At 35.7% G+C, this 23,097-nt stretch overlaps 3 protein-coding genes across 7 annotated transcripts; all 3 read right to left on the minus strand.

Annotated features, from left to right (window-relative positions):
- Positions 1 to 654: 654 nt before the first annotated feature.
- LOC130724278 (uncharacterized protein At4g22758-like) lies at positions 655 to 2,197 on the minus strand. Of its 2 annotated transcripts, none has more exons than XM_057575473.1 (2): positions 1,616 to 2,197; positions 655 to 1,061 (listed from the first exon to the last, which is right to left on the minus strand). In XM_057575473.1, exons 1-2 carry the CDS (start codon positions 1,887 to 1,889, stop codon positions 817 to 819), a joined length of 519 nt encoding a protein of 172 aa, XP_057431456.1. In that variant the 5' UTR covers positions 1,890 to 2,197; the 3' UTR covers positions 655 to 816. The 2 variants fall into 2 exon arrangements, with proteins under 2 accessions (XP_057431456.1, XP_057431457.1); XM_057575474.1 differs by having other exon boundaries at positions 655 to 1,024; positions 1,616 to 2,189.
- Positions 2,198 to 8,957: 6,760 nt separating this feature from the next.
- On the minus strand, positions 8,958 to 18,804 carry LOC130723021 (protein PTST, chloroplastic). Of its 3 annotated transcripts, none has more exons than XM_057573930.1 (10): positions 18,639 to 18,804; positions 18,347 to 18,388; positions 17,677 to 17,983; positions 15,040 to 15,129; positions 12,203 to 12,271; positions 11,066 to 11,171; positions 10,800 to 10,888; positions 10,108 to 10,220; positions 9,886 to 10,019; positions 8,958 to 9,506 (listed from the first exon to the last, which is right to left on the minus strand). In XM_057573930.1, the coding sequence occupies exons 2-9, from the start codon at positions 18,367 to 18,369 to the stop codon at positions 9,917 to 9,919; spliced, it is 900 nt and encodes a 299-aa protein (XP_057429913.1). In that variant the 5' UTR covers positions 18,370 to 18,388; positions 18,639 to 18,804; the 3' UTR covers positions 8,958 to 9,506; positions 9,886 to 9,916. The 3 variants fall into 3 exon arrangements, with proteins under 3 accessions (XP_057429913.1, XP_057429912.1, XP_057429914.1); XM_057573929.1 differs by lacking the exon at positions 18,639 to 18,804 and adding an exon at positions 18,510 to 18,637; XM_057573931.1 differs by lacking the exon at positions 18,639 to 18,804 and adding an exon at positions 18,603 to 18,621.
- A 1,254-nt stretch (positions 18,805 to 20,058) lies between these two features.
- LOC130726194 (protein C2-DOMAIN ABA-RELATED 4-like) lies at positions 20,059 to 22,281 on the minus strand. 2 transcript variants are annotated; one of them, XM_057577422.1, is made up of 3 exons: positions 22,008 to 22,281; positions 21,134 to 21,229; positions 20,059 to 20,557 (listed from the first exon to the last, which is right to left on the minus strand). In XM_057577422.1, the coding sequence occupies exons 1-3, from the start codon at positions 22,116 to 22,118 to the stop codon at positions 20,267 to 20,269; spliced, it is 498 nt and encodes a 165-aa protein (XP_057433405.1). In that variant the 5' UTR covers positions 22,119 to 22,281; the 3' UTR covers positions 20,059 to 20,266. The 2 variants fall into 2 exon arrangements, with proteins under 2 accessions (XP_057433405.1, XP_057433406.1); XM_057577423.1 differs by lacking the exon at positions 22,008 to 22,281 and adding an exon at positions 21,727 to 21,941.
- Between the last annotated feature and the right edge of the window lie 816 nt (positions 22,282 to 23,097).

Raw genomic sequence — 23,097 nt, forward strand, 5'->3', positions numbered from 1 at the left:
GGATGTCAAGATGATGAAGTAGAATGAGAATGAGTGAGATCATAATGGAGTGGTATTTAAGTCAAGAAAAAAGGGACTTTACCAAAATTTCTGAGTTATAAAACCTTTCTGTTTCCATAATGCTTGGTATTCAGAAAACAGGTTTATGTGAATTTCATGAGCATAAAACTTGAAAGCCTAATGATATATATATTTGCAAACAAATCACACCACTTAAAGTACAACCCTGTTCCTGACCCTCAATCGCTCAACCTTATAATGATAGTTCTATATCATAATCATCTAGAAGAGACTTAAAAACAAACAACTTTTATTCTTCTCTGACTACTTTCTTAGAATGCACAGAAAAAAAAGACAAATCTTTAATTCTCAACCTTTCTTTCAACGGCCAACCTTCATTACCAGAATCACATTCCCACTTTTATGCTTCACTAGATTCCAAACTAAGTGCATGTTTGCAAACTCGTTAGAAAATCACAGTAAAGCTAAAATCATAGTGGACAGAAGCAAACTTCAATCATCTTTTGCTTTTATCCATTATGATTTTAACTTCACTGTGGTTTTTTACTGAGTTTCCAAACGTGGATTAAGTTGTTCATCATGGCTAGATCCATAATCAGCACAGGTTGCATGTAAAGAAACCAACGATATAAATTTCTATAAAACAAGCATCTTTTGTATTCATGATGAAGTGAAGAACACATCATGTTCAATGTTAAATTGTCCCGTGGAGCTTGCACAAAACACATGAACTACTAGTACGATTGCCACAATCATATAGTGACTAGAGCTACAATCCAGAACAGAAGTGAAGTCTCAGAACACTTTGACATGAAACAAATGTCTTAATGGGATAAGATCTTCAAACCAAATGATTTGTTTAACCATGCTTTCCATCCACCACTGCTCTTTTGAGACAACAACTCTGATTGTGGTTCTGTCTTCGATGGGTGGTACACCGGTTTTTTGCACAGCACAAAATTCCTCTCCCCATAAGATCCGATGGGTTCCAATGGATTCAAAGCTATCAAAGAAGTTCCACCAAAAGGATAAACCTTTAGCTTATGATCACAGGGAATAACCAAACTTCAGAATAAATTGAATCTCTCTATAAATGCAGAACACATAACATGTGAAGCTATTCAAGCCATAGTCTAAAAAGTCCATATTACTACTGAATTAGTGATCAATTTCTGTTTTCCTGTGGGAAACAACAGTATTACAATACCCAAATACAGATCAATATGGTGAAAATATACAGCAAGTGTACCAAAATTCGAGTTATGATATGCTCACATCTCACTTTCCCATCCATTTTATTTTCACATACTTTCCCTTTCTGTCTCACCTTTTCCTATCATATCACTCATCATATCTCTTAATTCTCCTTCTTCCCTATTAGGTGTGGTGGAGAGATGTGAACATGACATTTTTCTTTTCCAATGAAAAACAAACTCCAATGGTATGAATTATGAAAGCATCATAAGAAAAGGTAGATCTCAATTGTTGAATATACCTTATTGGATCTATCAGCAGAGTTAAAAAAACTAAAGTTCAACTTGATGAACCAAATGAAAAGGGAAAAACAATTATCCAAAAGGGTAAGCAATTATACCATCAAATCCAGCATTGGCACGGTAAAGAAGGAAATTGCTGGCATCAAACCCCAGAACAGGAAGCCTCCCTTCACGGGCATAGGATTTCAGAGCAGTGTCAATAACTCCAGAAACAAGCTTTTCCTCATTCACCACGAACCTTATGGGCCCTGCACTGCCTAGGATGTTGATGGTGATCAAGAACCTGTTGGTCTTCGCTTTCTGATCGTCACTGTAAACGCTTCCCCTGTTCTTCTGCAGTACCATCTTCTCAAAAACACATTTCTTCGTCATGTTGTGGCCTTCCTTCTTTGAATCTAGCAGAAACCCAATTGAAACAGAACAGTAAAGATTGTAACTATGGTGGTGAAAAATGAACCAGGAAACGAGATTAAGGGTCGAGGCCGAGGCAACGGTAGCACCAAGCAGTCTTGGTGCCACACGCTGAAGGAATAGGGATGAGCATGAAAAGAAGAGATATACGCAACATTCAAAGAACAGTTGGGAGGTTTGTAGTAGAAGATTACATCAACTTCAGAAGAAGAAGACTACCACTCAGAATATGAAAGTGTCGTAGTACATTGCACAAAAGCGTATGCAGTTATGCTCATATATATAATTCTTCACGTTTATTGTCATTTACAGTTTTAGTCTTACCGTTTATATTCTGTAAAAACAAATGATATGTCAAATTTTTAATGTGTTAGCATGTGAGTTGGATGGTGATATTGGATTTATTCACTTTGACTTTTCTCCTATCCCAAACCCAAAACATCTTCATTGCTTTCTTCTCTTCTATCCCCATCTCCCAAACATCTTCACCTTCTCGATCTTCATCACCTTCCTAAGGTTTAGGGTTAAGTGTTTAGAGATTAGAAGGTTAGGTTTAGCGATTATAATTTAGGGTTGGATTATGACTTAGAGTTAAGTGTTTAGAGATTAAGGTAAAATCGTTCTAAATTGCCTGACCGAGCGCTTACTCGGCCAACGTCCTGCCTGACTAGACACATACCGGTTGTTGACCCGATTAACATGACTTAATTCAACCCGCCCGACTTGGTGCGGATCTGGATGACTCTATGTCATCCCACTCTAACCCGCCTAACTTGCCTGTACCGACTCTCTTGTCCTGTTAAAGTTGCGTTGAGGGTTAAGGGCTTACATATTAGCGTTGATGGTCAATTTAGAGTTCAGGGTTAAGTGTTTAGAGATTATGGTTCAGGGCTAGGGTTAGGGAATAGGTTTTAGGTAGGGGTGGCGGGCGAGCCTAGCCCAACCCGCCGAAATGAGGGTTGGGTTGGGCTAGCCCACTTTGACATTTGGGTTCAAAGTCTGGATAATGTTATGTTCACACCTCTAATATGAGGTGAAAAGAGGTGGAGGAGGAGAGAGATAGGAAGAAAAGAGAAAGTTAGAGAGAGAAAATATGAGATGTGATAGATGATAAGATGAGAGAGATAGAAATAAAAATGAGTGGAAATGAAGTGTTTAGAAATTGAGGTGTGTATACATCATTGTTGTTCAAAGTCTCAACCCGACCCATATTTTGGCAGAACGGCACGTTGGCGGGCTAACCCACTTAGAAAATGTAGTGAGATAAAAAAAAAAATTGTACAATGAATAATTTTAAGAAATCTTTCACTTTTTGTATGTTGACACATTAAAATATTAGAATAATCACAATATTATACTTGTTCTTTACCTTTGAAGGTCATGAGTTCAACAAGAAAGTCTCACCAATACCATTGCCAAAAAAAAAAAATTACCATGCATTTCTATTAAAAACTGTAACTGTAACTTCAATAGTAACTATCAAGTGTAAGTTTCAAAACATTCACCAAATCATGGGTAAATGTCATTTCTTTTTTATACACTCACTTAATCTTCTCAACATTACTAGATGTGTTACACAATCATTAGCAAGAGTTTACTACAACTATTAATAGTCAACCAACAATTTTGAACGATAATGTCAAGCAGCCATGAAAGTTTTAGACAAAACATATCCTGCAAATAAGAGTGAAATATGGGTTGGCGGGCTTATCCAGCCCAACTCATCATTAACCCGCCAAAAAAGGCATCTCAGATTTACCGTAGGCTTAAGAAATTCAAAAAACCTTAGCCACCCATTCTCCGATCTCTCTCCACGCCGCCACTCTAGAACCCAGCCTCCACATCGTCGTTTCTCCATGTTGTCGTCGCACACTTCCTTCTCCTTCTCCCACCACTCCACAACCCTAACCTTCTTCTCCGAACTCCGCCATCGCAAATCCACTACACCACGCCTCCTTCTCCTTCTTTGTGGTCTAGCGCCATCACCACGATCATGGAGATCCATCGATACACAACCTTTTCCTTCTCTGAGGTCCAATGCCCCCACCCGTCCACCACGATATGAAGATCCAATGTCGCCACAAACCTTCTCCCCTTTTGAGATCCATCTCACAACCACTATTCGATCTCCTCTTATTTTGGAGAATCAAAATCCCAACTTTCTTCCTCCATCCACGACATTCATCTTCCAGCACCGGATCTGCACCGTTGCATCGCTGTGACGTTGTCATCAATAGTCGCTGCATCACCACCTCAGATTTATCTGTTGAAGATGAAGATTCTCGAGATCTATTTCACTTGCAGGGTTCTTCCATTTTTTTTTGTAAAGATATATGCTGAATAACTAAGATTTAAGACCAAATTTGTATTTTTTTCCCAATCTTCATCCTCATTTTTTGTATTTTTTATGGATCCTGAACCTGCATGAACCCACCCGTCAAAACCGTAAACCGCTGAAACCGAACTACCCGTGGAAATTGGGCGGCCGACGGTGGACTTGGTGGTTGGGTGATTTTCACCCAACAAAACCGACGTTATCAACCCAAACCCGTTCTGTGGACAAACCTATCTTAGTTCCGCCTATATTTATTACTCAGATCTAGGGATGACAATGGGTAGGGTCTGGGTACGGTACTATAATACCCATCACCATACTCGCGTTTTCAAAAATTACCCGTACCTCCCCATACCCGTGTGGGTAGCAACTTGAATGCCCGTCCCTGTACCCTCTGGGTACCTATTTGCTCATACTCGTGCCCATTACTCGCAATTTAACTAACCAAAATATATTTTTCACTATTTTTGTTAATAGTAAACAAAAATACAACTACAATTTTAAATAAAAAACACTAATAAAAATACAAAAGATTATTCAAATAATTAACAAATAAAATCATTCAACTAAGCATGTTTTTTTAGAAGGAATAAACGAAAAAGATATAATTTTAAATTTATAATTTAGATTTATAATATAACCCTAAAGTTGTAGGTTAATAACTTACAAATTTTAAGAATAAGCGGGAGTAAATTAGTAATGATTATGAATACCTTAAATACTCACCTATTTTTTTAAAAAATAGTAAGTTTGAAAGCTATTGCTTAAGTTAATTTGTTATATATTACCAAATAATAATAATAATAATAATATGTGTGCGGGTATGGGGCGGGTTGGGTACTATAATACCCATACCCACACCCATACCCGCTACTTTTTGCGGGTAATTACCTATACACAACCTCATACCCATCTAGCGGGTTTTTATCCTACCCATAGTGGGTATTTTTTGCGGGTACCCTATGGGTCCTAGACCCATTGTCATCCCTACTCGAATCTAACATGTAAGGTAAACCCTTCTATCAATACTATTAAATAAAAACTTTATTCTGCCTTATTTTAGACCGCTCATTAACTAAATTAGTTAAGCAGAGGATACGTCCTTTATCCCATTTTATTTCTTTATATTTTTTCTTGTGGTTGCTAGCCAAGCACTACGACATACATTATTAACTTCAATAGTGAAATATACAATTTTACATTTGAACTAAAGAAAAAAGTTAGTATCATTCTATTTCAGTTGATATTCTTTAATTTTATTGATCGTGACTTATGAACATTTTTTTACCTGAAAAACACAATGACACTTGCAATGTGTAATGTTTCTGACCATCAGAAATTACAAAAATATTTTACTTTCTGTAGTTTGTGTAGGTGAGAAACTGTCACAAAACACATATATTCTTAAGAAACGTGTACATCAATTTTTTATCATATTTGTTAGATTGGTTCTTTCATACACCAAATGTAAATAGAATATAACAAGGTGGGTAATGCCGTGACGGTGGGATATTCAATTGGTGCAGCATGCTTTTTGAATTGAGGGGTTGCTGCATGGTCGCAGTGAATGAATGGATGGGGTGAGGTAAGGATTAGATGAAATCTGTGACTATTCTTTGTTTTCGTTCATAAACAAATTTGTTAAAGTTACTTAATTGGCATCTAGTTCCTGAATATTCCTAATTTACGGTATTTTTTCCATTTGAGTTAAGGAGGTGGTAACACCTAGCCAATTTTTATCTGCTACTTATGCAACCTCTCACTCTCATTCTTGTGTGGTTGTTACTTTTGAAGAGTCATAAATAGGAATCCAGATCTTCAATTTCAAATTATATCTGAATTTCTTGTCATGCTGATAGTAATCTACCGTATTAAAAATGATTTGGTAATGTCTCTTTAAAAGCTAAAGTAACATAACTGTTAGATTGGAAAATTAAGTATTATCTTCCATGTATCACAATATATTTTTTTCTCACTTTGATTGATGATGGGTTAAATGGATCAAGTGGGGGAGAATGTTAGTTTTTTTATCTATTTAAGTTTAAATTAAAGATTAAATAATAGATTTTCTATTTATTTAATTAAAGATAAAAACTAATTTGTATGTGGTTCATTCAATGGTTATATTCAACTCACTAACTTAGTGAGAGAATTATGATACCCACTAAGTCAGTTGAGGGAATTCAGGTAATCACTCCCTTTTATTTCAATCACGTGTGAGTTTTGTGATGGACAATAACTCTATAAATAAAAACTTCTACGACTTTCTGTAGACAACGATTCACTAAACATACTCCTCTCTTCAGAAAACAACACCATCTACTTTGAGTGAGTGAGGGTTTGGAAATCAAAGCAGACAACGGTTCTTTAATCTCAATTTCTCGCAATGGCTGGAGGTATGTAACATGATCCTTAATTCTTCCGCTGTTGAATGATCTGAATATGTTGTTTTGTAAGCTAAATTAAGGATCATGTTACATACTCCAACCATTGCAAGAAATTGAGATTGAAGAACCGTTGTTTGCTTTGATTTTCAAGCACTCACTCAAAGTAGATGGTGTTGTTTTATGAAGAAAGAAGCAGGTTTAGTGAACCGTTGTCTAAAGAGAGCAACATAAGTTTTTTTTCAGAGTTATTGTCTATCACAAAACTCACACGTGATTGAAATAAAAGAGAGTGGTTACTTGAATTCCTTCAACTGACTTAGTGGGTATCAAGATTCCCTCACTAAGTTAGCGAGCTGAATATAACCATTAAATGGATCACAAACATATTAATTTTTATCTTAATTACATAAATAGAAAACCTATTATTTAATCTTTAATTTAAACTTCAATAGATAAAAAAACTAACAGCGATATGTATTTCTTTTTAAAAAAATTCAAATATATTAATAAAGAGGGAAGAGATTAAGTTCGGGAATATGATAAATGGAAAAACAAAAATAAAAATCATAAATCGTCCACAAGAATATATAACCTCATAATTATCCTAAAAACGAAAAACAACAAAACCCACCTGATAAGTGCCAATTTTACGTGTTTTTCAATATCATTTGAGGCACTTATTTGACCTGTATACTTGGATTGTTGATCATTTTATCCCCAAAAGTAAATTATTTAGTAAATACTTAATTTTAGCATAGAAAATAGTGTACATACTATGGTTTTCACATTTAATCTTTTATTTTTATGGAAGATGAAAATCTATGCCACTAGAGGTCAAAAGGCCAAGAAATAAAGAATTTTGCTTAAGCCTATTGTTTTCTCGCTTAAGCAAAATTATATGGTACAACTAATTTTGGGTAGGAACAATAGTGGATTTCCACGTGACAGGTGAGGTTCTGAGTTCTAACAGGACTTTCCAAACTTTGGATACCTTGTCTTAGAATAGATTGGCCATTAGGAATGTCTTAGAGAGAGAATATGAGCTATATTGTTTCTTTTGGATTTTCTAGATTGCAAGAGATTACGTTTAGGAATTCAAACTAATAACCTAGGCTAGAGATAGTTAGGTGGCTAAAGTTTCTGGGACAACAAAGATTCACAAACCTTGGATACTTTATCTTAGGCTAGATTGATTATTAACTATAGTGTCCCTTTTGGATTTTCTAGTTATGAGAGATTACACGTCTAGGAATTCTAACTGATAGATTTACTCAGGCTATGAATAGTTAGGTGGATAGTTGTCGACATCATAAGTGAAATAAACATTTGTATAAGTGTTTGAGTTGAAAACAATTAAAAGATTATGAGTGCACTTCTAGATACTCGTTCCTCTTTGTTACCCCAATAAACATTCTTTTACCACTTTCTTTATATTTAAAAATCACAAAAATAATTTATCAAACATCTTTTAATTTACTTGAATCAATATTTAATTGGAGGAACTATTGTTCACACAAAACCTGAGGACGATAAATTCTTACATGCTTTACTATAATTGAATCATAAATGTTTAAACTAAAAGCAATACATTTTTATCAAATTTATTTTGGCGTTGTTGCCGGGAATTGAAGAAGCCTATGGATGAAAAAATACATGCCATGGAGAAGGGTGAAACACGGGAGCAGACAAATTTTCATGCAGATAAAAGGGCAATTGGAATGAAGTGGGTGAACAAAACCAAGTCCAAGCCTAATGGAGAAATTGATCGTATTAAAGCAAGGTTAGTTGTAGAAAGATACAAGCAAAAACCATGTATTGACTACTTTGAGGAATTTACTCTAGTTGCAAGATTAGATACAGTTCGCGTGCTTATCTCTGTATCGTATCAAAATAATTGGAAGATATATCAAATGGATTTAAAGCCTGCATTTCTAAATGGTACTCTGAAAGAGGAAGTATATATTGAGCAACCTGTGGGATATGAGATTAAAGGAAAAGGAGATAAAATCTAAAGGTTGAAAAAAGTATTATATGGCTTGAAGCATACACTAAGGGCGTGGTAAAAATAGATTGACTTTTTTTTGGCAACATTAGATGTCCCTTTGAGCACACATTATAAATTAAATTTGTTGAACACAGAGATGTTCTTATTGTGATCCTTTATGTATATGATTTAATTTTTATTAGCACTAATCCAAAGTTGATTGCAAGCAGAATTCAGGGAGACTTGATTAAATGTTTTGATATTACATAATTGGTCCCAATGTCCTATTTTATTAGCATTAAAGTCAGTTCAGCAAAATGATGAAATTTTAATCTCAGAAAATATATGTTGATGATATTTTGAAGAAATTCAAGATGACAAATTCAAAGTACATTTCCACAACTATTGGCAAAAAGAAATTGAAGCTGGCAGGAGAAATGGAGGCAAGAGGGTTGATTCAACTTATTACAAAAGTTTGATTGGGAGTTTGAGATATTTGAATACAGTAAGATCAGATATAGTTTGTGGAGTAGGATTGCTCTCTAGATTCATGGAGCCATGAGATTGTCATTAGCAAGGAGCACAGAGATCTCTCAGATATATCAAAGGTACTTTGAAGGATGGAATATTTATGCTAGTAATAACGATGTGAAACTCGTTGGATACACAAATAGTGACTAGACCAGGGTACGCATTCCATCTTGGTAGTGGTGCGATATCATGGTCCTCTACAATCAGTTGTTGCACTTTATGCGAATGAAGCATAATACATAGCAGCTGAGAGTTGTGCTACACAAGCAATATGACTAACAAGAATTCTTGAAGTGATGCATCAAAAGCTCCTTAGATGATTTGGAGATGTAAGAAGAGACCTGTATAAGCATACCAATGAGGGATTGGCCAAATGAAGGATAACTCATTACATAGGGGGGAGAGACCTCAAGGAAAACTACGTCAAACTAATAAGAAGGACTGGAGGTAAATCACAAATGTCTATATGTGAACTTAATCCATGACACAGCATTTTTAGTATCTCGTTTAGTTCACATAGCTAACCTATGACAGTAAGATTAGAGCTAGAGATAGACAAAAAAAGGTTTCAAAAAGATTTGAGGCCAAAATAAAATAAAACGAAACAAAATTAAAACTCCAGAATAAAATTAAGGGACGGAAAGTTTGTGGACATCCAAAATTAGAAAGAAAGTTAAATAAATTAGAGAAGATACTACAAAGGTTGTACAAACAACTTACATTTTTGTTATGCACGGATTGATAATATGGATCACTCAACAATTAACAAATTATTTTTTGTTAACCCTTCACCAGTAAGCGGGAACTCCGGTGACAGCTTCCATTCCCCATCTACTAAGAATTTGATTTCATACCTGCATAGAAATTTAGGTTTTTTTGCATTAGAATACTCCACGCTATAAGCTCAATTTCAAAGCTTTAGAAAGTCCTAAAAAAGGGTACCTTCCTGGCCTGAGCATCAATGTTGTTGAGAACCTTGTGTAAGAACCAGTGTACTCAGGTGAAAGGTGCTCTCCTTGGCTCCAACCATCAAAGGTGCCCATAACTTGCACACTCTGATGGAAACAAATGTTCAAACAGGCAATTTAAGCATGAGCAGAGACAATGATTTTCTAAAACCACCCTGTAACATTATGAATTGATGATGCAAAGACTTCTCAAAAGAATTCTTTCTTATATCCTACACATTTGAAGCCAATGTTTAGTCCTGAAAATCAAATTTGCACATTTAAATATTAAATAATTAGTATCAGTTTATGCAAGAAAGGACGTCACATGTTCCATGACATCACGGATACATTTTCTAGAGAAATCAATCACGTTTGAAATAGTTTGATAATTTAGTCCAAGAGACTTGTGGGTCTTCATATAAAGTTGAACTTTTTGTGGGAATTGCAAAGGAAAGAGAAGGAAAAAGAAACAGAACTATCAACGATTCAAGTTAATTGCATCAATCAGCTGACTATTAATTAAATTACGTTCATAACATTATCTATAGAAAGCTGTATAAGTATACATTGTTTTGAGAGCACTATATGAATAGTCATTAATGCAAGCAAAACACAGTTCCATGATTCAAAATTTCAAACCAAATTCTCATTTAAGATATGAAAGTCTATCTTGCTTGTGTTTACCTCAGCCATGCCAACCCAAAATACAGAGACCTGCTTCGATTGTGCCGCACCAACATCCTTTATTTGTTCCTTCAATTGTTCATGTACAGCTACATAGGCCAAAACAATCCATTCACAACAATAAGGACACAAAAGAGGCAACATTGTAAGAATGATACAGTTGTCAAGTTTCATTAGCTTATTCCACATAAAAATCAATGTATAGTGACTACGTTGATAGGGATGGTTCTAATCATGTGGAGTAATCAAGGAAAAAACCATTGTACCTTCTAATCTAGCAACAAGGTGAGAATGAATGTACTTTCCATTGATCTTCCTTGAACGTTCTGGAATACCAGATTGAGCTATTTCTTCTGCTAGTCTGGCCAAAGCCTGCCCCCAAAGTAGACAATATTATAGCACTGCGTATGATTCTCAACTGCTTTTATGTTTGAATTGAACATTTCTATAATGCAACAAAAGAATTCCAGTGAGGCATACTAGTGCCTTTCATACTTAACAATGATACATGTTTGCAGAGATCAATAAATGATTGGGTAGAGAATTAAAATGCACTTAGTCCATAGGATGACAATCTTTTTCTCATTATCATCTTATTAGAATAATATAACTTTACTATTAAAAGCTCCAGAAAATTAATAATTAATAATTTTTTTCAGAATACATTATCAGTACCATTATATTCGCAGACTGTCAGATGCCAAATTCGATTTTATATTTGAATATATTAGTAGCTAACAAAATTTTAAATTAGTAATCTTCTATTCCAGTAACTGTGTAACTAAGCTTAATATGGCAAATGCTAACGAGTGCCTTGAGGAAAAGGAAAAGGAAATCATTGACTACAATAAAAACACAAAAAATAAAAATAAAAAAGCATTTGATACTTGCATTGTGAACTAGGATACGTTTAATAGAGTTTATTAAATGCTTATTAACTAATGGCCTTAGGTAACTTGTTAGCAAAACCCTAACAATATATGCACAAACAACTTACTAAATTACATAGTAGAATATGATTTACGTTTTCAATTGCAAGGACTAGGAGTACATGGGTTCAAACAATAAAAGAGTATAGAACGGCAGCAAGCACACTAAGTGGAAAGTGTTCATCAGCTGCAACTTCGGAGCAAGAGGGTAGTAGAAGAGATAAATCACAACCAAAAGTTATATGAAATTGCATAATTCAATTACCAAAAATATAAATAAAGGTCTATGATATGAATTTAATCATGAAAGGTAAGAATTCGTAAAAATTATTAACTCGTGCTTCTAGATCATTTGGTTGTCAAGTATGAAAAGTGAAATCTGCAAGTCCGTGTTGCCTCAGCAAGTATCAAATAAAGAAATGCTGGCCACATAAAAATAGAATTAAAAGTGAGAGGGTAGCAATAAATTTTAACCTGAATTTCAAGCTCCATGACAGCAAGGTCACTTTTAAATTTTACCAATGCATCCTCCTTTACATGCAACTGTAGAGAAAGAGGTCAGGTTAGGATCTTAGTACAAAGGGCTTTGCAATTTATACATTTTCATTCTATCTTCTGACCACACCTATTACTAGTAAAATAAACTCCCAAAAAATGTTTAAGTGTACATTTAGAAATCAGTACAAGACTACAAGTTAGTGAGTTCACTACAAACCTGAAATTAAGGAAACAATAATAGAAAAAGGATGACAATTTGAAGGCTCAAGCAACTCCTAACAAGAGATGCTAAAATTGCAGATGATTACTGGATTGGGTGTGAGAAGGGGGGGGGGGGGGGGATATTAGACAACTTAATTTATTCCAAAAGCACTCTATCTAGCATTCATACTTCCATTTTATGGCAGTCAACATATCACCTAGTGATCTAGATTTTTATCCTTATTGCCCCCATTCTTCTAAATGAGTAAATTTGAACAAAAGGTTGGGTGGGCCCATGATTTTGTCCACATTTCAAGCTTTAGGCTCTTGCATGAGAGAGGGTGTGTTAGGACAGAAGAGAAGGGAAAATTAGTTGGGGACAATCAGCTAGTTAGCTAGAGGGGACAATTTACATCATAAATACAGTGTTGTAAGGGTAGAGGGATCATTCAGATTTGGTAGTTTTAGAATATAAGTAAATAGTGTATATAATTATATGGCTTAATTGCACTTTTCGTCCCTGATCTATGCTCTTAGTGCAATTTTAATCCCCTTTGTTCAAAATGAGCAATTTTAGTACACCAAATATCAAAATGTGACAATTGGGTCCTTCCGTTAGTCTCCGTTAAATTTCAAAGGAATATTCTTATTTAGATTCTTTTTTATTATTTACACCACCATGGATATGACACATCAGAAAATAAAATAAAAAATAAAAAATTATCCCAAAATCACTCTCCTTTAATCTTCACCCTATCTTCACGTTTTTTTAAAAAAAAAACTTCACCTATCATCTTCATTATCCATCTCCTATCATCTTCACCCAAATTCAGAACCCTTCATCTTCACCTCCCCCCCCCATCTCTTTCCTCTAACAACCCACAAAACCCAGGGGTCATGATTTGAAACCCACAAAACCCAAGGAACCACCGCGATGTCCTCCTCATTTTCTCCTGTTGCCACTGCGTATTCGCCTCTTTGGAACCACCACCATCCAAACTCAAGCCAGGAACCACAGATCTGCGCCACCCCCTTGCCTCTACAGATCCAGTACAGAAGATAGGTGTGGTGATGGGTTCAATGGAGATGGGTTTTGTTTTACCTCCACAGATCTGCAGAAGAAGTGGGGTTTTGCTATTGCCTCCATTCTCTCTGCTTAGGGTCTTCATCTGGATAGTAAAGCTGCAATATTGCTTCAATCACAGATTTGTTCTGGGTTCATATCACAGAAAAGGGGACCTCCAGAATTCACATTTTTGTTCTGGGTTCATATCACAGATCTCAATCTTTTGGGTTCTGGGCAGTGAGAGGGTGAATGTTGAAGAAGAAGAGGAAAGAAATGGTCGGATGGATGAGGTTCAAGAAGAAGAGAGTGGTGGTGGTGCCATGGAAGAGGAAGAAGAAGAATAATGGAGAATGGTAGTGGTGGGTTTGTGGTGCTGCTAACGGAGAGATGAATTGTTTATGAATTGTTGAAGAAGATAAAAAGTTTAAAAGAAAAAAGAAAATTAAAAGAAAATGAATTAGAAAATATATGACATGGCATCCTAGTGGCGTACACTGTCATATCCACGTTATTAATGAGGTCCATGTAAACAAAGTCTGTTAACAATTTGACGGAAGGACCCAATTGTCACATCTTGATCTTAGGTGTACTAAAATTGCTCATTTTAAACAAAGGGGATCAAAATTGCACGAGGGGTATTGATCAGGGACGAAAAGTGCAATTAAGCCTAATTATATTATATTGATTAGGAAGAACCGTCTAATTACTACTTTTGCATATATATTGGCTCTCAAACTCAATTACTTATAGGATGTTTCCCTATCTTTTTTATGTAAGGAAGTGTTCTGACTTTTTTTTATCATTTTGGTGGCATGGCTGATTTGTAAGGCTTGGTCCCTAGAGGATTGACTTACAGCATGAGCTGATGAAGGGTTGGTCCCTAGAGGAGTGACTAACAGCACAAGCTCACAACAGCCATGCACCACCTGTTCGTCTTCCTATTTTCCTTCCCTTAGCAGTTAGCATTAAGAAAACTAACAAAAGGCTCTGCTATAAAGGGGGTCCCCCTTGGAGAAGAAATCTTTCTCCAATTCTCAGTCAATAAAATTGTCTATTTCCTTTTATTGTTTCTATCAATTTGTCAATCCTCTTCCTTGCGCTCCTAACACGCCGTGTTAGATACCATTAATATACTTTCACCTACCAGCATAACGTTTGGGATAGTTAATTCATGACCGTCATATTTACCAAATGCCAAGCGACCAGCTTGTCTTATATTTCCCAGTTGATCCATTTCCTTTTACCAGAAATATAGCCAAACATAATTATCCTCGTTTTATACTCAGCAAGATGCTACATCTAAACTCAATTGACTAAACCCATCCCAATTCCCAAGAGTCTGGTATTGACATCTGACACATCTTCTGGAGTTGGTCCCAAATAAGATTAAACCCATTTTTTGTACAAGATTGTCATCCAACTCAGACAATTTAGGTTTTATCATAAGTTTCAGAAACAAGAACCATTTCTACAATAATGAAAAGTGCAACTAGATTTCAATTTAATGGTAATGCAAAAGATATCAAGCATATACACATGTACATACCTGTCTTTTGAGGAATCTGTTTTGCTGGTTGGCTTCACTAAGCTTCTTAGTGAGTTTTGTTCTTTCAGTATCAGCAAGCAGTGCCCTTATCTATTTAATACAATTTGAAACAGACCTAAATATGATATATTAATCCAAGTTACATACAAAAAAAAGGTATCTTCAGCAAGTGTGTTCATCTGGCCAAAAACATGATAATCTCATAATCGTTTCTTAAACTGAGATAATTTTAGCCCAAAACATGGTATGACTGGATCCCCATAATAGGATATTAGGAGTATATTATGGTGATTCAATTTTCAGAAATACAGTGATGTACGATGATGTTTTAGGATAAATAAAGTCAGGATAACCCCTAATCACACAAACATTACAAAAGTCATTTATTGATTTAGTAGGAATTTGTACATTTCAAGAGGATAGAAAATATTTCAAAACATCACCACTTGGATGACCTAATCTATTGTGCCAAGTAGAAAAGCTATTATTGGTGTATAAGGTATTTACAATGGAAAAAGAGTAAACAGGAGACATGGTATTAACAGATGACAAGAGACCTGGAAAAGAGTAGAGCCCACCAGGTCCAACTTTTCCATGAAGAAGAACCTGTTTAGAAACCGGAGATTTTACAGAACAATCATTAGAGTGGAATTAAAAAAGACACGATCGTCTTTGGCAAGTTTAGTCAAACTCATGAAGTTTTTAGTGATTGTAGGAACATGAAGAAGATTTTGAAGAGCTACGGAATTTGACGAATTAAAAGGAGAAGAAAATAAAGAGGAAACACTAGATGTAATTTTCAGACCTTGCCCAGGGCCTTCATACACATCCTGCTGCTGTATGTTTTGGCAGAGAGGAGTCACATGATGTGAAGCTCCTGAGCCTGGGTACCAAGACATATTGGAAGGAGAAGGCTGTGTATTAGGCTATTAGCCATGTAAGCTTGGGCCTTCTGGCTCCATTGAGGAGAAGATGACTGAGTCATAGTAGGAGATGGTTGATCCCACTGTTATAGGAGGAGTAGACAGAATCGGAGGCATATAAGTTGCAGATTGATTCCATGACTGTTGAACTGCAGAATTAGTCCACAGGTGAGAAGGATATTGCACAAAATTCTGTGATCCAAATATCCAATAGAATTAGGAGGTCTAGAATTCCTTGAGGAACTTGAGGAACATAAAACTGATTGAATCTCTGCTAACACACTTGAGCAGTGTGACCAGATCGAAAGCATACTTGACATTGAACATTGTTTCAGCCTCCACAGCCACGACCAACTCTAAATCCTCGTCCTCGGCTTCGAAAGTTGGATCCTCCTCTTTGCTATGGCGATTGAAGCAGAGTATTCTGTTGCTCCCAAAACAGATAATCATTATTATGAATGTCTGCATCATGATCGGCTTCAGTGCGGTAACGAGGCGGAATAACAGGACGAACTAGATAAACATTAAGTCGATGTCTGGTTCGATCTGCTGCTTCCATAGCAGAAAATTCTTGTCAGAAAGTTTTTCAGAGATGATGTGAGAACGTTGACGGATTCGAAGCTTGCAGAAAACTTGAACTCGCGGAGTCACATAAGAGCACGGATGAGTACGCTGCGGCGATCGAGAAGACACCGGTGTGGTGTGCGGAGGTGAATTTAGTACTGGAGATCCGACATCAGCCATGGATACCCCAAACTCAAGCTCTTGATACCATCAGAGAGAGAGAGAGAGGATAACAGAAATGATTCATTAAGTAGCTGGACTAACTTACACTATCCTAACTACTAAGATATCTAACAGCAACATAGAGTTAACACTCTATTACACAAACACGCAAAAGCCGGAAAAAGGAAAATGGATATGAAGAATCACCCAAGTAAAGGAAGGAATTAAATCTAAGTCTTTATCATTCAGACTCTTCCGGACATGAAGACTGTAAACATATGTTTGGATTAGTGGAACATAATGGAGTGGAACGGAATGGAATATAATGGAATGGAATGAGATGGAATAAAAGTACATCTCCATTGTTTAGACATTTTATAATGGAGTGGGACAAATTTACCACCGTATTGTTTGGATACTCGATGGAACCGAATGAGTTATAATTTATTTGTTCCTAAATTATCCCAAACGGTAAAAATATTAGTTATGGTGTTTGGGAGGACGAATTTAAATGCATTATCCTTGCTGCACCATTCTGCTTAATTATCTTCATATCAGTTATGCTATTCATCTTGATCTTATTTTTCATAACAAGGTTATAAACCTACTTAGTTGATGTTAGACATCAATAAACATGCCTCTTGGAATTGAAGGTTGTATTGACTATTGAAGGTGTTTGGAAGGATATATTGGTGCATCTAAAGTCTAAACCACTAACAGATTTATACTTGTGGAGAAAAACATAATGAAATGAAACATAAGAAGAGAAGTGCCCGTAGTTCACATGGTGTATCAATGATTCAATGCTTCAAAAGGCATACTAAAGTGATTTGAAAACAAGGGCTTCAGAGTTCATCCGTTCTTGAAAAAGAGAAAAATAACAGTATGGACAAATGTTTGAGAGGTTGGAAGTTGAGAACATATCTTTAGTCAATTTGCAGTTTTGGGATTTTCACAAGACAACTATGAAGTAGACAAAAAAGAATACCTGTTCACTGGTTAAAGGATGTGCCAATGTTCCCTCTTCTGAGTCTGCATATGGATCCACATCCTCACTAGACTTATCTCCAGATTGTAATGATGCAGACCCTAAACTAATGGGCGTAGAAAGTGTTCTGCAGGAAAAAGGCCTTCTTGGATACACTGCAGTAAAAGCTTGATAGGAAGACGCCAATCTGTGCAAGTCCCACCTAGAATTCAGGGCAGCCACATGAAAAGAAAGCTTCTGAGTGTTTTCCCGTCCTATTGTTCTTGAGATATCGAAAAAGAAAATCCCGTTTGTTTCGAGATGACACCTACTCAAATTATGAAAGAATAGTGATCATTAGAATTAAATAAACCCCAATCAATGCAACACTACTTAGCAAAAAAGGCCACATATATCACTGAAAGCAAACCTTACAACTTCAAAATGAGATTAAACCCGTATGGATGCAAACCAAATAACACTTATTGGAGCTTATCTAGTAGATAGGTTCCAATAAGTCTGTATCAAAACGGGCTCATAGTATATTTCTAATAATAATTATTGAGATATAGTTACTATGAAGAGCTTATAAGCAAAACCAAAATTTTTAGGTTGCAGGGGAAAGTTAAGAACAGTGTTATTGCTTCAAACATTCATACTTAATTTATTATTATTTCAAGCATTTGCTTACCTTGCAATGCTTATTTCCATCATGAAGAGGTTTTTACTTCCCCTGTCAAAGGAAAAGGAAAGCAGAACATCAGGGTCTATTGAACCAGATATATTGAATTTCACAACAGAGTAGCACCACAAAATTTAGAAGAACAACACAAACAAGAGGGAAATTTCCTTACACCATTTTTCCATAAAACCCAGAAATATTATGATGATTGATTGATTGATTGTGAAAGAGACGCAAAAATGTCTAGAGACTATATCACACTCACACGATTCAGTAGATGGGTACCGATGTTAACACTTACAGATAGTAGTAACCCTAGTCCAGTGATATCTTCTTGTTCAATCTTCTAGAGCCATTTTCGTTTGATGCTAACAACTTGAGTTTCTTTTTTTCTTTATTTTGTGGTAATTTGGATTACGTGGGGAAGTAAAGGGCACCGTTAATCAGCACGTGGGGATTTGAGATGAATGGAGGGTGGAGGATTGTCTCACGTTCGGCTTGGACTCTTTCCAACTTTTCAATCCAAGAGAAAAAGTTTTTTCTCCCTTTCCCAATTCTAAAAGCTAATCATGATGGTTAGGTGTATTTATTTTATATTTACATGACATGATTATTTATTTTTATTAGATTTAATAGTTAAATTAGTCTTTAATTTTATAAGTGGGTTTGATTTTAAATTTTCAGTGGAAAAATCACGCTTAGTGGCGGTCAAACACTGTCATTAAACGTTATTTTGACTGACATTAGACTTTATTTTTCCGTCTAGGGACTAAAATCAAACTCACTTATAAAATCAGAGACTATATTCATCATTAACTCTTTTTATCATCATCACTTGATTGCAATTCCTCTCGTTAAAGTTCATATATCTCTTTTATCTCCTTTTAGTCGCACTCCTATGTATAGAGTGATCCTTCTGAATTGGAAGCCTCCTCTGTTTTATTGGTTCAAGTGCAATGTCAATGGTTTGGTTAGGGGGCGGTGAATATGGTTGGTTGTGGTGGTGTTTGTCGGGACTCTCCTCCAATAGATGGGCCATTGGATTTTGCAATAACTTTTGAGCGTCTAATGTTTCGTCGACGAAGCTCTGGGACATCTTCTAGGTCATTCAGTTGGCTACGGGGAGATATTTACTTAGAGTTGTTGAGAGTGATTCTTCGATGGTGGTGCATTTGGTTAAAAAATGGTGTGATTATCTTCACCCTTATGCTTTTATGGTTAACCAAATTCGGCTTTAGCAAGATAAGGATTCGTTGATGCGTTGTATTCATATTCTAGGGGGGTAATCAAGTGGTAGATTACAACTTGGCTAAATAGCCCATGATTTGAAGCTTGACATTCATCATTTGGAGGTTTTTTTTTTCTAAAACGAAACCAACTCTTAGATGTAGAAATTTCTTTTCTTTTCTTTTCTTCTTTTGAAACTAATTTTCCTTTCTTTAGTTGCACTAAAATGTCTTACCCGAATCTACTTTACTGTAGTTTTTTTTGGGCCTCTAGCCCTCCTAACAACAACAAAATAAAGTTCATATCATTCTTTTAGTTTATTATATCTTATCTATCTTTTAGTTTTATTATATTTTATTATCTTATACGTGTAGGAGTTTGACTTTTTTTTGAAAGGATGTGTAGGAGTAGACTTAGTGCAATTTATACCACCAAATTGGGAGGAGGACCTATTGATTTAGACAGGTCCACTTGGATTTCAGTTAAGCGATATGTTAAAGAAATATTAAATAGAGTATTGTATTAATGGTATTTATCTAAAGCATACACATAACCTAAACAAAAACTTATACATTTCAACAAATCTATTATTCAAGTTATGCGAGAAAGAAAAAAGATTGAGGGATTGAAGAAAATAAAGCATAAGGTGCTTCTAGTTTAAGGGGCTGCAAGTCTCATCTTTACTTGTGAGTGTGAGTTACACTAGACACCCCTTGAACCAGGAATGTCAATCCATCGCAACTGAAGCACCACTTCCCCAGACTCAACATTTCTAAGTCTCAGAACCATGTTTTGGACAACTTTCCCATCCTTCCACACAATGTGACTCTCCTCAGCTAAGCAATTTTGTCTGCTAGGTTGCACTCTGGTAACTATGGTGCCATCAGGGAGACCTTGCAACCGCATCTTCACCACTTCGATAAATGGACCAATCTCAAACTCAGCATCCCCCATTTTGTCATCCAAGCTGAATAGGTCCTTGTCATACACAAACTGCATCATCACAAGACAGTAAAATTAGTGCTCAGTGTTGAATTCTGTATCGAATGTCAATGTGCAGATAAGTTGAAGAATTTGGATTCCGGTCAGGGGAACTGCATTCACGCATTCAAGTATATTTTTAGTCTGATTAAGATCGGATGACTCACATTCCAAGTTGCTATTGCATTTTACTATTACAAGTTGAAATGTGAATCATGCAATTGAGATCATACAGCTAAAAATACTCGGCTGCATGAATGCTCTGCTGAAATCCAAACTAATCCAAAAATAGGCACAGTAAGTAACAAAGATATCCAGTGTTTCAGCAACTAGCCGTCTAGCCCCACATATGACGATGTTCTGAATCCCAAAAATTTAACATTTTGATTCTAAGATAATGTTTGTATGGTTTTGGTGTTCTGTCATATTCAGATCAAGTTTCTGCGACATTGAAAAATCTCATATTGACTACTGTCATCAGTCACCTGATAACACTGATATGCATACAGGTAGCTAATGCAACTTTCATGTTTTAATTAACCCAACTTTTGCTCTGAAAAACACACTGTTACAAGAAAAGTTACTTACTAGTTTGATTGTGTCACGATGATCTACAATGGATAAAGTCAAATCATCATTCCACTCAGGATTTAGATTCTTCTTCACTACCCGAGTCTTCAGCTTCTGCATGAGACATAAATGCAGTAATGAGTTTGATGTTCAGAGAACGAGCAATGCACAATGTTTGTTAACTCACCCCTCTACAATTTAACATCGGCTAACACAAATATCCAAAATTTTGGAACAAAATACAGTTGATTTTATGGTCCATTCAAACCATAGACTATACAGCTACAATATATGCTAACATCATATTTGGATCCACTTCTATTCCTCCCAAACTCACTTCTACACCCACAAAATTTACTCTTTTTATCTTTTTCCAAAATCACTTCTCCTCAAATGTGTTAAATCACTGAGTTTCCGTACACAAACTCAATTGCCCCTCAAATTTCAGCCTATCTTTTAGTAACTAGGATGAGTTGCAGTACTCAGTGCATAGTCTAGTTCTAATAAAAATAAATAATCACTAAAAAGCTAGTTTGGGACAAACAAATTATCCTCAATTATTTATATAGTTTTATAACTTTATTGATACCCCCCAAAAAAATTTGCTTAACTATCAAACAGCTGGCCTGGCCCCACAGTGGATGAGAGCAGCTTAAACCAAGTTTTAGAACCATCTATGCATGTTGAGATGACAATCATGACATGAAATTGAAACAAGGAGAACATGCATCAGAATCAGAGAAGGGACACATAACATAAAATTAAAGTGATATTAGAGAAAGAAGATCAAAAGAAAGATTAACAAAGAAACAGAGTCAACAAGGTACAGCGTATTGTCAAAGAAGGAAGCAAAATCAACCCAATTGAGGAAACAAAAGAAAGATTACAAGACCTGGTGACCCAACTTGATGACAACATAAGGGTCGCTGCTCACAACATCCCTCACAGCAAGACTGATCCCTCTTTCCACATGAACTCTGAGCAGACCCAACAAGTTCTCCATGGACAAACTTAAGCAAAATTCACAACTCAATGGATTAACTTTCAAGATAAACTAATTCAATGGTGGTTTTTGACTCTTGACTCTAAGCACAAGATGGATGAAGAAGCATTTATAATCTATCAAGTCCTTCTCTATGACTTGTGCTTTTTTTTGGACTTGTTCTTCCTTCTTTATTGAAACAACCAAGTGGATTCCTAAACTTATTATACTGTACTTGTCCTTTTCATACCACTCTTGCAAACAATGTTTTTTAACAAATTCATATTGACCGTTCTCACTTTCATATCTCGGTACATTTCACTAATGACTTTCTCTTACAATTTAAATTCCTGCCATTTGGCATTTTAAAATGTAAATAATGGTCTAATTATACCTAGAAGGCAAAACCATAGTATGACGCATAGCAGAAAGATCCATATTCTGAATTTTTATATATGATATGTATATGTATAAATGCTCAAAACTAACAACTATTTCAAAACTTATGGAGTGAAAAATAAAAAATAGTTGAATGAATACTACATAGAAGCAACAAAATAAATAGAAAAAGGAAGGAAAAAAAAAACAAAATGTGGATAAAGAGACCTTGGAAAACAAGGCTCTTGGGGCTGCACAAGGGTTGTTAGAAGGATGCCGAAAGCTAGTTGGAGCTCATCAGAGGTCGCGTGGTGGCTATGGTGCTAGTCGACATTGGTTGAAGGATGGGCCACAACTCAAAGACTCATCCACAGATGATTGAAGGATGAGTTGTGAAAATGAAAGAGTAACTTTCACTAATTCTAAAGCAAAAACTCAGAAATGACCTCAAAATTTTAACTTACTTTTGAAATTTCGACGACACGTTTGGGTTATTATGTATCCATATAGCATCACGATTATCCGCAATTTTGGAAGCATTTTGTGTCGCTCTCGCTGCAATCATCATCTGTGACGTGTTGACACCCCATAGCGGCATAGCGTGGTATTGACTACTCTAGCT

This window comes from Lotus japonicus, chromosome 6 (assembly GCF_012489685.1).
Source record: "Lotus japonicus ecotype B-129 chromosome 6, LjGifu_v1.2".
NCBI lineage: Eukaryota > Viridiplantae > Streptophyta > Magnoliopsida > Fabales > Fabaceae > Lotus > Lotus japonicus.